This window comes from Sinohyriopsis cumingii, chromosome 5 (genome assembly GCF_028554795.1).
Source record: "Sinohyriopsis cumingii isolate HCF-2022 chromosome 5, ASM2855479v2, whole genome shotgun sequence".
In the NCBI taxonomy this organism is placed as follows: domain Eukaryota; kingdom Metazoa; phylum Mollusca; class Bivalvia; order Unionida; family Unionidae; genus Sinohyriopsis; species Sinohyriopsis cumingii.
Window position 1 is genome coordinate 127,423,069 of NC_142965.1, and position 16,120 is coordinate 127,439,188.

At 37.2% G+C, this 16,120-nt stretch overlaps 1 protein-coding gene across 3 annotated transcripts in view; it reads right to left on the reverse strand.

Annotated features, from left to right (window-relative positions):
- Nucleotides 1–700: 700 nt before the first annotated feature.
- LOC149800161 (uncharacterized) overlaps nucleotides 701–16,120 on the reverse strand; it is an 84,080-nt gene continuing 68,660 nt past the window's right edge. For all 3 annotated transcript variants that reach the window (XM_089959760.1, XM_089959759.1, XM_089959762.1), the window contains exons 17-19: nucleotides 8,805–8,922; nucleotides 5,248–5,369; nucleotides 701–1,696 (exon numbers count right to left, since the gene is read on the reverse strand). In XM_089959760.1, the coding sequence (XP_089815886.1) occupies nucleotides 1,503–1,696; nucleotides 5,248–5,369; nucleotides 8,805–8,922 (434 nt within the window). In that variant the 3' untranslated portion in view covers nucleotides 701–1,502. The remainder of the gene's footprint in view (nucleotides 1,697–5,247; nucleotides 5,370–8,804; nucleotides 8,923–16,120) is intronic.

The window sequence follows — 16,120 nt, forward strand, 5'->3', positions numbered from 1 at the left end:
ATCTACCTTAGCTGGTAGTGAAAAAGATTCCTCAAGATGACACATACGCATACCTACAAACATATATTAAAACAAATACAGACACGAATGCGTCTACTTAACCCTGACCCCAGCCTCCACCCCAAGATTCTACTTCGTACACTATATATCGGCATGATATTTAAGACATACGAATGCATAACAGAGAAGGTACAAAACCCTCGATGGATCTCAAGATGTGGGGGTTCAATGACCAAAAGGTCAGATATGTACAATAACTTTCATCTTTGTAGCACACATTTGTCAGAGTGTGGTCCATGTTTACCGGGAATGGGGTGCTGGCGGTGTAATTGTAAGATGGTATGATTTTTACGGTGGCTTGATAGTGCAACTAAGTTTTTTTTGTATCTTGTTTAAACGAATATTATCTCGCTTAAAGGAGATGTTAAAAATGTTCGTGGAATTACCCAGCCACAGGATAGTGTTGCCTTATTCAAAAGCAATAGCGTAATGTAAACATCTTTAAATAGTATATGATATTCTTTAACAACATTGGGGTAGGTGTGTGATGTCAGTGAAAAGTTTATTTGGATATACACCATCTCTACTCCTCCACCTCTACCCCATCCAAGCACCCCTTTCCACCACCACCCCCGCGATAAATACGTGTTTTGACGAACACCTTACTATACTTGATGGAAAAGAGAGACACTAAAATAACTAAATGAGAATTAAGTTTATTGATTAACATTCGGGTTCTCACCTGAGTTATCGAAGGAATAAAAAGATCAAAGTTACCGAGACTTATCATTCTTTTAATTGCTAAATAATACCTATTTGGTTAATAACACGAGTACTTCATACGTTTTGGTTGACTTCCAATTCGATCTTCCCATCACAAAGGTGAAGTTAATTAATTAAGGACAACAATACATTCCGAAACTTATATATACATAAATGTCTACGTTTTGTTTGTGAGTTTGTGTTTTCAAATAAACTTGATAATTAAAATTTTGAATAAAATACTCGAGCAGTGTCCCAACACATATTGCACAGATTTGCATTACACGCTGCATTATTGTTTGTATAATCTGATTAGAGAACTGCCACAGAAGATAATGCAAGAAATTACCGTAATGAAATGCAAGAAATTACCGTAATGAAATGCAAGAAATTACCGTAATGAAATGCAAGAAATTACCGTAATGAAATGCAAGAAATTACCGTAATGAAATGCAAAGCGAGTAGTATATTATCTATATCTTTTTTGTGCAATATAGAAATGTTATATGCACCGAAGTTGAAAAATATTGTGAATAATTATGTGCCCAATACATACATATGACGTGTATTTTGAAAGCACGTGTCATTGCTAGTAATGGTATTAATTTATTTATAATTTTACTAACTCTCGTTTTATAAATACTAAATTGCCTATCGTCGTTCCTTTATGTCGTGCATTGCATTTCTTTAAATTATCTTAAAATCTTTGGAAAAAGGATGAATTATAGAATATTAGTGTATCAACCAATGTCTTTCTCTATAGGCCAGCCCATTAATGACGCCACAGCCGTTGCCCCTGACATTAACAGAGATATAAATGTTGCTGATATGTCTTCTTTTTCCTCTTGACTATCTTTGTCTCCTTCGCCTCCTAAACCTTCATCTGCCTCATTCGGACTGACCTCTGATGGCACCACGTCAACCTCTGCTCTTTCTATCAGATATATAAAAAGAAACCCACATAAAATTGCATTCAATTGTTATTTAGAAAATCCATGGCTATTTCGTGCAAATGGAGAACAAGACAAACGATGAAGCGGATAAGATCGTGTGAAAGCGTTCTGCTAAATTAACATGCGCACCCATATTATATTGTTGTTTTGTTGAATATAATGTGTCCATTTCAGTTTTTCTGTCGGTGTTCAGGTAGTACTGACGTTGAAAATAATGATCTGCGCTTAATCGAGGGGCTGCCTGATCACCTTGTTAATCAGGCGTATGTTTTCTTATATTCTGAATAGTTGTTGAAACGTTTTATATGTGATATTGCTTCGATTCAAGTGAAACAAACTCTGCACACCTCAAATAACAAGGAAGATTCCTTTTTGTTCAGCCGTTACCCAAGCCAACTGATTGTGGTTGGTTGCTGTCTGATTGCAGTCAAATAATGTCTGATTACAGTCGAATAATGTCTGATCGTAGTCGAATAATGTCTGATTGCAATTGAATAATGTCTGATTGTAGTCGGATAATCAAATTTCAAAGTATGTACCGTCGCGGTGATGGCAGCAGCTAATGTAACCAAGTGATGTCAGGAGATAGAGAAAATAATGAGAGGGCTTTAAACAGCAGCAGTATTAGTAGTATAGGTTGTGGTAGTAGTGGTAATGTCAGTTATTGTTGAGAAAAGTAGTAGTGCATTCAAGTCTTTAATTTAGACCATAATACCTGACGTTTGACAGTTTTTGTCTCCTTGTCCTGATACATCCCTTCCCCACATTTGGTTTTGTCTACTTGTCATGTTCACTTCCCCCCACATTTGGTTTTGTCTCCTTGTCATGTTCACTTCCCTTCCCCACATTTGGTTTTGTCTCCTTGTCATGTACAGATACCTCCCACACATTTGGTTTAGCCTCCTTGTCATGTACACATCCATGCCACACATTTGGTTTTGTCTCCTTGTCATGTACAGATACCTCCCACACATTTGGTTTAGCCTCCTTGTCCTGTGCACATACCTTCCCCACATTTGGTTTTGTCTCCTTGTCTTGTTCACTTCCCTTCCCCACATTTGGTTTTGTCTCATTGTCAAGTAAACATCCCTTCCACACATTTGGTTTTGTCTCCTTGTCTCGTACACATACCTTCCACACATTTGGTTTTGTCTCCCTGTCATGTACACATACCTACCACACAATTGGTTTTGTCTCCTTGTCTTGTACACATCCCTTCCACACAATTGGTTTTGTCTCCTTGTCATTAACACATCCCTTCCACACAATCGGTTTTGTCTCCTTGTCATGTACACATCCCTTTCGCGCATTTGGTTTTGTCTCCTTGTCATGTAAACCTACCACTTTTCTTTTCTTGATGCAAATTCTGAGATGCAAGAGACATAACGTGTTGTATATGTGTTGTAATATTGAGTAAATATATCTATTTCGACCAAACATTATTAAAAAGCACAGTCTTGCTCACCAGCTAAAACCATAGATAGCGAACAAAGGTGGCGTCCATCTGCCTGTCGTCGTACTTTTATTTCATGTATTACTATTATATATGCGACAGTCTATGTCCACCATCTTGATTTTATGAAACTCAATGCATATCTGGATTACACTATTTACTCGATCAACCAGACTCTTGCGTGATTATGAGAGATCTACGCAGTCCGAGAGTCTGGTAAACATCTGCACAGATAATTGCTTCGGACAGGTGACTCTCGACCTTTTTTATCACAGTGGCACGGTTTGCACAGTTTGATACAAAACTAAAAATGGACTCTTTCCTTAGAATTTCTAACGAAAACCACTCATAAAATTGAAAGCATCTTGCAATTTTGTGCACAATCTCAGTAACCCAGATGTCACACTTTTACTGGAATACTTATTAGTCAACTTGAAAAGTAGGTAAGTTCTGAAAAGCGTCAATCTTACTGATGCAGACAAACATTTTTGTTTATATGCAGCGTGTTCAGTGCATTTACACAACTGTACCTTTATCTGAAACGAACTTCACACACATGAATTGTCATGGCGCAAGTAATCTGTCAATCAGCACACAGCTATAACTTTCTCAGAAATGAACTATACATTGACGATTGTTAATGACGCAAGTAGCCTGTCAAACCACAACTTACTGGATCGTCAGAGCGCCAAAATGTGCCTTTCTTAAACGTAAGAAATTATATTTTGGTCGGAACAATGGAATCTTGAAACCACAATGAGGCCGACCTACCAATGACAAAGTGAAACGTGCTCTTGGTCAGAACATATCCAAAGCACAACTCAATTTACTATCTAAAATTTGCCTTGACAACAATTCAAGATATTTACGTTATCAGCGATATATATATATATATATATATATATATATATATATATATATATATATATATATATATATATATATATATATATATATATATATATATATATATATAAGTTGTCTCCCGTTATATATATATATATATATATATATATATATATATAAGTTGTCTCCCGTTATATATATATATATATATATATATATATATATATATATATATATATATATATATATATATATATATATATATATATAAGTTGTCTCCCGTGATATATATATATATATATATATATATATATATATATATATATATATATATATATATATAAGTTGTCTCCCGTTATAGATATATATATAAGTTGTCTCCCGTTATATATATATATATATATATATATATATATATATATATATATATATATATATATATATATATATATATATCACGGGAGACAACTTATACGGTGGACCCAATTATGTTTAATGACGGTTGTTCTCTCTTGACAAAATAATTTCTAAACTTGATTGGCAGTACACTTAAGTTACATTGGGCTGGTACTTATTAGAGTCCAAGTTAATAATCATACATTGGTTTTGTGTTTTGATTTATTTTGGGGACTTTTTTTTCTTCATTAGGACATGAATAGTTTGTGGGGGTGGGGGTGGAGGTGGAGAGATAGCAGTGGTGAGTGGGGTTTTAAAATGGAGAAATTCAACGATAAGTATTTAATCCACTCATTATATATGATGCTCGTGGACAGTATGGCTGTTTTGCTTGTGAAAGTAATATAAAACTCTTATATAAAGTTTGACTGAATGATGTGAAATCGTACGCTTTTTTTTTCTGAAATGACCATGAAAGTCGGGAATGCTCCGTATAATATAGCCATCGTTGGAAATCTTTTGTCGGCACGGCAGCAAATGGAGCGGTTTGCGCATCTGTCTACACAGAGTGCTGTTTGATAAATGTTGACTTTTTATATGTCACTTTCAAAAGTTCAATTTTCTTCACATTATTTTCTGAAGTAAATTGTTCAAGTCATTCTGACGAAGCCTTTACTGTTTAATAAAGAACTACCCTTATGATATTATATACAAGAATGAGTCCTTCTTCCTTTTGTTGTGATGTCCCCAACTCCCACTTACCCATGTACAACATATCTCCGCAGCTGAGCATTTTTAGGGTTATTTGCAATAGAAATGCCCAAAATGTTCACTTACTATGCTCTACACAATGGCTAAACTTCATTGCAACTTCTTCCATGGCTTTGTAGCTTTCTAAATATTGAGGATGACTGGATTCGAGCTTCTCTTGAGCACAGCGGTTGTTTAAATTCAAATATCTTGTGAATGAAAAATATAAAAAGAAATACACATTATTGTCAATAAAATTACCTAAGTCTGCTTAGAATTACTAATATGTATCGCAAGTTTTTAAACTTGATTAATGCTTCCGTTTTACGATGACAGAATGTATGCTTTGAACGCTTTGAAGTATAATGTAAATGGAAACTACAGGCATTATATAGATTTCGACTGACAACCAACCCAAGCATTGTTCGAACTGAGGACAACAGAGATGTAAAGTGAGGCCTGTCCAAGTCCCCTTCTAACATATGATCGTTCTAATAGCGAGATGTTTAAGTCCTGATTTGTCAGGTGTTTAAATATATATTTTAAAGACAGTTTAACATATCCATGTTAGATGTGCAATTTTTCTAGACCGGAAAGGAATTCAGAAGAACGTCATCAGTAATTGTGTATTCACGTTCCGTACTACTGCGAGTAACAATTAATTTAGAACTGAGAAAATGAGTTCTTGTAAAATATATACATATACGCCAAAAAAGAATCAGGGACGTCATTTCAACTTCTTTCTTGGGGGTGGGTGGGCAAAACTTGATTAATCTTATCAATTAAAAGGTAGTGAACAGTACTGTATTACCACGTGTGTAAGGGCTTTATCTATAGATGTAACTGGACGTTAAAAACAGTTACAGGTCGGATGTTTGCGTATAGACCGCGAGATTGAGACCGATATTTCGACGCGTTCCTGCTAGGTACCACACATGACTGAAACATTGTTAAAGCTACGTTAAAAATCCAAATCACACACACACACACACACACACACACACACACAGGTACCACACAAAGCGTGGGATTTTCGCCGAACGAGCTATTTATTGTACGTTATGTCAGTTTGTGGTCATTTGTAAAATGCAATCTTGTACAGTCGATCTGAATTCAATTATATTTTGCACGCATTAAATGATGAATATTGATTAAGCTTTGATAATCCAATGAGAGTATTATTTTCGGACCCAGATTCATGCGCGACCCTGATTTTTTTAATATAATACTGATCTCGTACAATAGTTCTGTTAAAATACTTAAATGTCTTACAGAAACAATTTTCATGTGGGAACAGGGGTTATATATATATATATATATATATATATATATATATATATATATATATATATATATATATATATATATATATATATATATATATATATATATATATATTATAACCGATGTGGCTTAGTTGTATATTATGTATATTGATATCATACATACACTCTTTTACTATACGTTTTATGTAATTGTTATATATATTTGATTTAATTTGTATTTGATTTGATTTAATTGTTTGTTTGTTAGTTTTAAATTGTTTTTAATTTTTTATTCCATTGCATGCTGTTGTAATGAAATTTTATTTACATGATTTGATATTTTCCAGAAATTCAGTTCAACTTTTCGAAAACCTAATATTAGAACTTTTGTATATAAAGCTGACCTAGTTTCTGACCTTATTTCATGATATAAAGTAAACAACTTTTTTCTTTTTATAAATATTCTTTCTTAGTGTGGGATTCATATAGTGAAATCGAGGCTGTTCTTGGGGTACATGACTTTATACATGTAAATAACTTCTACGTAGTTATTTCGAAATTCTGGTTTTTACGGAAGTATTTGCTTAGAACCCAGATTTAATAGAGATGTGTTGAGAAATAATATCAGTTGGTCTTTAAACACTTAGTCGTCAAGGTGTCTCTTTTGTTGTGACCTGATGAAGTTGAATTTTTTTTTCTCAAATTATTTGGATTCTAAGAAATTATATTCCCATGGAAACACTTGTACTCAGATTTAAGTCTTGAACAAAGATATTTATTGAAATTTACAGAATTCAAACACCGCTTTATTTTTTCTGTGGTTCAACAAAGAGCTGTTCGCACTTCAGTATTATACTGACTACAGTATACGCCATCGCCTTCCATTTTGTATTGTCGTCGGGACTCGAACTTAAATTCATTAGAACATTTTATTACTAGGACTTCCAACTTTTAATTCTTGGATTACTCTTGGATTATTTTTTATTTTTTGATTTGGTTCTTAAAACCGTAAGTTCTTTTTCTCATTTTTTTTACCTTGTTTTTCTAGAGAAATAAATAATTTGTTAAATTTTACAAAGCTAGTCTTCACTTTTTTCTTGTTACTGTTTATGACAGCCTAAACACGTAACAATAATAGTCAGCATAATAACATTATATCGTATGGTATATAATTCAATTTTGCTATTTTTCTGACGTGCGGTATGGTGGTGGTCCTGTGTGTTTAATACATTGTTCAGCATACGATAAGCTACATCAGGGGACGGCAATCTACGGCACGCGTGCCACAGGTGGCACGTCAAGAGCATTTTGTCTGGCACGCGAAGGGCAGCCAAAAATCTCGACATTAACAGTATTACTCTATTACTGGTGGCTCTCGCGCGTTCATTTTGTAATTAATCTGGACAAAGTGGCACGCATAGCCAAAAAATGTATAGTAATTTGAAAAATTGATTGCTGTGTAGTATTTCATACAACTAATTACTATTTAGTATTTCGTAAAACTGATCCCTTGTTAATGTGGATTCATTTAAAGTGAATCAATATATTTATATACCAAATCATTACAATATGGAATGCAACATGTCTCATGCAGATTCTGGACTTATAAGGAATATTAATATGTGTACTAGTTTCTTCAAACAAAGAATCTATACTTTATTCTGGACAGAATAATTATGTTATTTAAAAGAATATAATAACTGATACATGAATCCGTCCTAAATTAAGACACTATATAATGCAGTGGTCTAGTTTTGCACATCGCTCTTGTTTAAGATAACAGAAAAAACGCTGTTTAATTATTTACATAAATTTGTACACCATGAACATTATCATTGTACAGTAAATATACAGATCTAGGTCTAGACAGTAATTCCCTAACTTGGCCATGTTATCCGATCGACTTCATCCAAATTTTCTTAACACTATGAAACTTTACTTAGTTCATATGATGTGTTATATGTGTAAGCTTGTTTTAGTATGTAATAATTCTGCAATAGTAATCAACATATAAATAATAGCTACATCAGTCACTCCTTAGCAATGAATGGAATGTATTCTAAGCAATGTTTAAGAACGTACAACACAATGGTCATAAACATTTTCAGTACTATCAGAATATTCATAACCCATTAATGGCCATTACATAACAAGGAAATGGCAGATTATATATATTGCAAATACCCTTGATTAGCTTAGATTAGACAGTGATGTACTAGCTTCCTAAGCTTGAAATGTAAAAGAACTGTTTGCAAAAATGTGTATTAGATTTTTTTCAGTGTCATATAAAGACAAATACATTTATAGATGTTGTTTTAAAATAGCTTTGAAATGTTTTGGATCTGGTACTGTTAAGTTCAGTTTAACAAGGTAACTTACCCACACATGTTAAGTCCCCCGTTTGGATTAATAGGTATACGTCCCATCTGTACGCATATATTGGTTATCTTGGCAACGTATATTTTCCCTATGACCGACTTGGCCTCTTCATCGATACCTGTATATTTAATTTCACAGCGAAATTAATATGTAAGTTGATAGACTGTACAAATACATATCCGTAACATAGTGTGACCATACACGGAGAAACATCGTTCGATAAGAATGAATGGAGATACCTTTACATTAGCTATGATGGACACAGGGCTCTATATGGACAAACTAACTCTTACAAATAAGTGGATCTTAACATTAAAATGGTTCTATTCGGACAAGGGGAATTTCATATGACGTTTCCAACAAGTAAAATGTTTCCACTAGTTTTACATTAAAGTTGCTCTGTACGGACAAGGGTAATTTAGTATGATATCGCCACGCGGAAAGATTTAACACATATGGGGAAAATGTAATGTAAAAACTACACCGATTAACCTATTCGCTGTTGGACTCTACACGTCATTTGATTCGCCAAAACCCAGTCGTCTGCTGACCAACACCATAAAATTACTGACACCATGGGTAGGATTGAAAAGAAGGAGGGCGAAACAAACATGAAACCCATTACAAAATAATCAAACTTCCCCAACCGCCCTCGGTAACCTCCCCATCATCCACCTAAGAACAAAACTATCATCCACGTAAGAAAAAAACTATCACCACTAAAACCACTTACAATTCCTACAACCCTAGCAGTGAATTGTGTGGCGAGAACAGGGTAGAAATATTCACACACAATACCCAAAATCATCCGTATATACTACCACAAAACAAATGTGATGGGTTTAAGTTTTCGTTATGAAAGACATAAAAATAGACAAAGACAGACACACACACAAGGCAATTTTTAGCAATGATAAAGTAATATGTCTCTGTTTTTGGGAGAACTGGCTGTTAAAGAAACGGGCCGTCGGGGAGGCTAACCAAATATGGCTAACACATGCAGCGCCTCTTCACTGTTCTTCGTCGCAAGTTTTTTTGTACTGCTGATCGATATATATTTCTTGAGGCGTCCTTGCTTTTCGGTGTACACTCTTCTCTTCCAGACAACTTTGACCATAATGTAGTCATGATCAAGCAGCTTGCGTAAAATAACAGGCGATGATTCCACGTTGGTCATATCTTGATTTATCTTGAGAATATGCGATACTAAAGGCAAACGTACCTCTGTATATTGCCAGTAATGATTTGGGGATATCACTAATCATAACGCATGTTTCATATTTCAGTCAGCGGGTATTTTCTACCTGCCAATCATCTTATTGCAGGTGACGTGTGCCGTCACTTTTGACACACATACACACACACACACACACACACACACGAATTACAAATGGAATACAATCAGTACAATAGCACAAGTCTTTAAGGAAGGTATTGTGTTGGGGTACGCCTGCAGTGGATTCTTGTTATACCGGGAGTGAGTTCTTATCATAGCAAGATTTATGTCCGATATAACCCTCACTTCCTTCTAGTATATGCATATTTTGCAAATAAACAGAAAGGAGAATTATGGTCTTTTTTACAACGCCAGTAAAAACATGCATTGTTCAAAAGCAATAGCAGGAGCAGGAAAAGATAAAGCAACAAAAGGAGAAGTTTCAACTGTGAACAGAAGTAAAGCAGTATAAACAATACTATCCAGATCGATCATGTTGACGGAGCTAAAACAAGTGTGAGAAATATAAGAATCATTTTTGGTGAAGCCTAAAGCGAAATATACCTTCATAATACAAGAATTCATACCCTGCCTTGACTACATCGAAAACTGATACAGTAGAATGGAATAGATTATGGGCATGCATATTCAAATCTGACAGATAAATAAAGAAGAGAAGCTGAAATCCCTTTCTAACATGAAAGGCATATCAAACGAAACTGCGTGGTGTTCCTGAAATACAATCACTTCAAGACCTCGCCTGTTGGTATCGAAAGTGTAGCCTCAGATAGAATACCGGCATGTCATACCTCGATAATCTAATGTCAAATATTACAGACCGAAAATACAAAATTATTTCCAAGCCATTATAGGATTTCTTGGATGCAATTTCTATTGAACAAGTGTTGGCAATAATTTAGCTATATGGAGCATCGTTGTGGCTAGAGATGCATGGATTTGTCGAGGAACAATACGATGTCGAAACGATGTCGTATTTTTTACCCAAGACATTGTGCTCTGTCACGAATGCTTTGTTGAAAGATATGCCAACGAATCCGAGCAGTTATTTAATACCCAGAATAAGACTATTGTGTTTGTTTTATTCCTTTCTTTACTTTGATTTTCTCAATATATTGGAATTCATATTAATACATTTTGTGTGGCTCATAGTGTTTGCCAGGACTGAATTCGGAACCTTAATGTCATCACTGTCAGAATTATAGCGTGATTCCAGTCAAAATATTTTGTAGCTCCTATAGGAGTAGTGAAGTGGGCCACCCTAGGGACAATGGGAATTACCATTAAAAACACCCCTGGGCCACTCTGGGGACTATGTAAATTTAACATGGGGAAAATTGCTGGGCCACTCTAGGGACAATGGGAATTTAACATGGGGATAGGGTTTGGGATTGTCTAGGGACAATGGGAATTTAACATGGGGAATAGAGTTTGGGCTTGTCTAGGGACAAGGGGAATTTAACATGGGAGAAAAAAAACTACTTTAGGGACAAGCGGAATTTAACATGGGATTTTTTTTTAAATTTAAAAAAAAATGTGCTAGGCAATTGAAAGTCATTCTCATTTCGAGAAATATGGGTGGCCCTGAAAAGGGCCTTTGGGTTTATGTTAATGTATCCATTAACATAAAGGGCATCTGCGGCATCTTCTTGTCCTCAAGCTGCGTCTTACTCGAGGGCCATAAATCAGTGTCCTCTTGAGGCAACCTTGTCTTTCTACGTACACTCTTCGTATCCACAGACTGGTTTCTGACTTGTCGACAACGGTCCACTTGGACCGGACATCAATGAGCATGTCCGTCCTAAACATCATTGAAGACACAAGGGTGGATGATTCGACTGTGCTCCACATCTTGAAGCGACGAGAACAGGTGAATCAATGCAGTGAACTGCGCTTATTTATAGGTAGAGGAAGGATTGAAACGGATTGAGTTCATTCACCAATCCGAACACGCGTTACAAAATTCAGTCAGCCCGCATCCAATCCGAAGAGAGCAGTCTGTGACGTCACGTGGTCTATATAGATTCGCTAGCGCTTGTGTACAGTCAATCTATGCGACAGTGATTCAACATGACGGAAACTCAGAAAACGATTCATTGGGGTGCACCAGCAGGGAAGACTGCCCAAGGGAACCCGGACTTACTTTCAGAAGAGGTACATTGGGATTTTGTGGATTTTCTTACCTCGCAAGAATTTGTTCCGGAACCTTCGTTACCTTCTTCATTACCGCAAGTGGAGAATTTTAGACAGAGACAGAAAGAAGAATTGGAGAAATTTATACAACAACAAAGGGAAGCGGAACAAGCTTTTCTCCTACAGCAGCAGCAGCAGCAAGAAGAAGAGGTAAGAAAAAAACAACAGCAACAACAGCAAGAAGAAGTAGCAGCAAAGAAACAAGAGGGTGAAAATCAAACGGTCACGGTACTGTTGGACATTTTAGCGTAGTTAAGAAGTCTGAAACAAATGTATCAGACTTCTTTATTACGACCGAAGAGAATACGACCTTCCCGAGCTAAACAGGTTAACCCTGTGACTAAGCCTACCGTACCACCCTTAGTGATTTCAACTCAATCATCATCAACATTACGCAGTCCAGACGTAGGCCTTGGCCGTGGCAAAGGCTTAAGGCAGTTAAAGTTGATTGCTTAAACTCACCCCTACACCAAAAAAGGCCCTTTAAAGGGCCATCCACATTTCTCGAAAAGAGATAGCCTTTCAATTTGCCAATAACTAAAAAAAACCCAATTTTACCCCCTTTAGTACGTGTCTTTGTATGAGTGCGTGAGTGTACGTTCTTATTTTAAAATCAAAACTCAAAGACACTTACCTTATATAATTAATTTATTCTTTTATCCACTCTTACAATCCAATTCACAATTCACAACAGAACACTTTAATATAAATTTCATTTACTTCTTCTTTCTGCTTGTTTAGTCTCTCTGTTTTTTGAATTTCTTCACCGTCTTTTCCTAATCTTTCTCCTCATTTTCTTCCTTTCTTCTTTTCTTCTCCTGTTTCTTTGCCTCTTGTAAATAGAATTGTCTTCTTTCTTCCTCTTCTTCCTCTGAAGAATCCCTCTCTTCCTCTGAAGAATCCCTCTCTTCTTCTGAAGAATTCCTCTTTTCTTCTGACTCCTCTTGTTTCTTTTTTGGCCAATCTGGAGACCAATGTCCTTTTTCTTGACAATAATAACAGGTATCTTTACTTTTGTCTTTTTTAGCCCCTTTTTTTCTTTTTTGACGGTCTGGACACTCTGAAGACCAATGCCCTTTCTTCTGACAGATATAGCAAGTATCTTGACTTTTGTCTCGAAAGGAAGGAGAGTAGTCCGTGGGCTGGTCTGAAGAGAATTTTCTAATGACCCCTCGCAAAGCTCTGACGAAACGTTCGATTTAGCTAGTCTCTTCCATCGTTGTGCTCGGCTTGAGAGTGAAATGAATAGTGAAAGGACAAGACACACACCCTTTAATATATGCTGGTCTGCCATGACTATAAATTAGTCTATGGTGTTTAAACTTGAGTCATTTGACGTTTTTCACTCAAGATGAAACGATCCTATTCATTCGAGAAGAAAGAAGAAGAAAGTAAGAGGCAGAAACGTGATCTATCGCCTCGTATCAGGGCTGAAATCTTGGCACACATTCATGCCAGTGATTTTGAAGAGGACATGAGTGAACCAGAATCCGAACCCTCTAAACCAAGTTCACCACCCTTAGTCAACCCTGAAAAATACTATTCCATTCGAGAGACGGAAAAGCGCTCCTCTAGAAAATTTAGAACCAAGGCTTACAAATACACAGTGAAGTTTAAAGATTTCAAGGCTGAAGTGCCGTTAGAGAAAGCAGAAGTGTTTATCACTGGGGTGTGGGATTCTTTGCTCACCACACTCAAGCGACAATGTCAACCCAAAGAAGACGATCGCTTGAGACTTTCCATACAACACGACGGTTTGAAATCCCCTGTTTGGATCGAGTTTAGCACCCCTGCAGAATTGACCGCTTCCAAAGTCATGGACAAGATTCAACACGTACAACAATCTAATGACCAGTTTGACATCACCGATGGAAAAGCCACACTGGACATGACCCACGTCTCTCCTCCTCAAGGGACTGGACGCAAAAAGATGTTATTGGTGGACGACCTTCGCAACATCAAAACAAGTCTCGTCCGAATTAACAACCCTCAAGACCAGATGTGTTTAGCCCGTGCCATCGTGGTGGGACGAACCTATGCCAACAAGAACGACATGGTAGAATGGAAAAGAACCTGGGAGAACATTCGAAAATCGAACCGAGCCAAACAACGAAACGAAGCAAAACTGCTGTTACAACAAGCCGGACTGTCCAAAGACATACCCTGTGGCATTCCTGAGATGCAAAAATTGCAAGATGCCCTAGCTCCACGATACACCTTGAAAGTGCACCCTCAAGAAATGCGTGGGTCTCTGTTGTTTCGAGGCCAAGATTTTAAGGACGGATTATATACATTCACCTTTATTATCACGATGACCATTTCGATACCATTACCAGTATCACTGTATTCCTGGGATACAGATATTACTGTGAGAAATGTGATTATGGTTTTAATAATCGAGAGCAATACAAGCATTGTGGATGGAAATGCTCAGGATGTTTGGCCTCTCCACCTTGTCTGAGCGAAGAACCAGTGCCTTGTTCAACTTGTCTGCGCACGTTTGTCAGCCCTACCTGTCACCAACAACATTTGAAGACGCAAGGTTCACAGAAGAAATGTGCTTGTCAACTGCTGAGATTGTGCCCTACGTGTGGACAAGGCATACTTACCAATAATGCCAAGGCACACATATGTCGAGGAAAGAAAAAATGTCACATTTGTCACCACATCGTGGACTTGGAACGCCAATGCTACGTGCAAAAATACCAACCCCCACCAGAGAAAGAGGATGGTCACAAGAAGAAAGGCAATTTCATCTTTTTCGATTTCAAATGCATGCAAGAGACCGGCATTCACATTCCTAATTTCTGCGTGGCTCATCGAGCGTGCGAGAAGTGCATTCAAGAACCTATCTTCAGTCATTGCCCTCACTGCAGCAAGATTCCTGGAGGACGTGAAAAAATCTTTCGGGGACCGAACACGCTAGCCGATTTTGCTCGATGGGTCTTAGACCCCATCGACAAGACGTGGAGCCAAGAGGACATCGAACGTTACGGAGATTGTCATCGTCATGCCACGGTGATGGCTCACAATTTCTCCGGATACGATGGACAGTTTCTTTTGAGGTATTATACGGAACAAGGCATCGAACGTCCTAAAGTGACTTTGAACGGAGCCAAAATCATTTTCATGCAAGTGGGACAAGTACAGTTTAAAGATTCGATGAGCTATTTGGCCATGCCTTTGAGTCGAATGCCTAAAACGTTTGGAATGACAGAAATGGCTAAAGGGTACTTTCCACACTTTTTCAATACGGAAGCCAATCAACACGCCGTTCTACCCCATTTACCTGAGGCTCACTATTACGACCCTGACAACATGCGTACCGAACAACGAGAAGCTTTCTACGCTTGGTACCAGGCTCACGCCTCGGACCCTTTCGACTTTCAGGAAGAAATGCTAAAGTATTGTCGTTCCGACGTGGACATTTTACGGCGTTGCTGTGGAAAATTTCGAGAACTGTTCATGGAACACGGAGGGGTCGATCCTTTGAAAGAAGCTTGCACCATTGCCAAAGCGTGTTCCTTAGTGTACCGACAACAATTCATGCCTGAAAACACCGTAGCTGTCATTAGTCCCCAAACGACCCACTATGTCAAACGTCAATACTCGGTCAAAGCCCTACGCTGGTTACATTACTTGTGCGACAAGGAAGACAAATGGATTCAGCATGCCCGCAACGGAGGGGGTGAAAAGACCATCGGAACGTATTCTGTCGATGGCTGGGACTTAGAAAACCCCAAGATCGTGTACGAGTTTAACGGTTGCTTATTTCACGGATGTCCCGTCTGTTACCCTGATCGTAGCACTAAAAATCAGTTTTTACAACGAACCATGGAAGACTTGTACCAGGACACTTGCCAGCGGCGCCTAAAGTTGGAACAGCAAG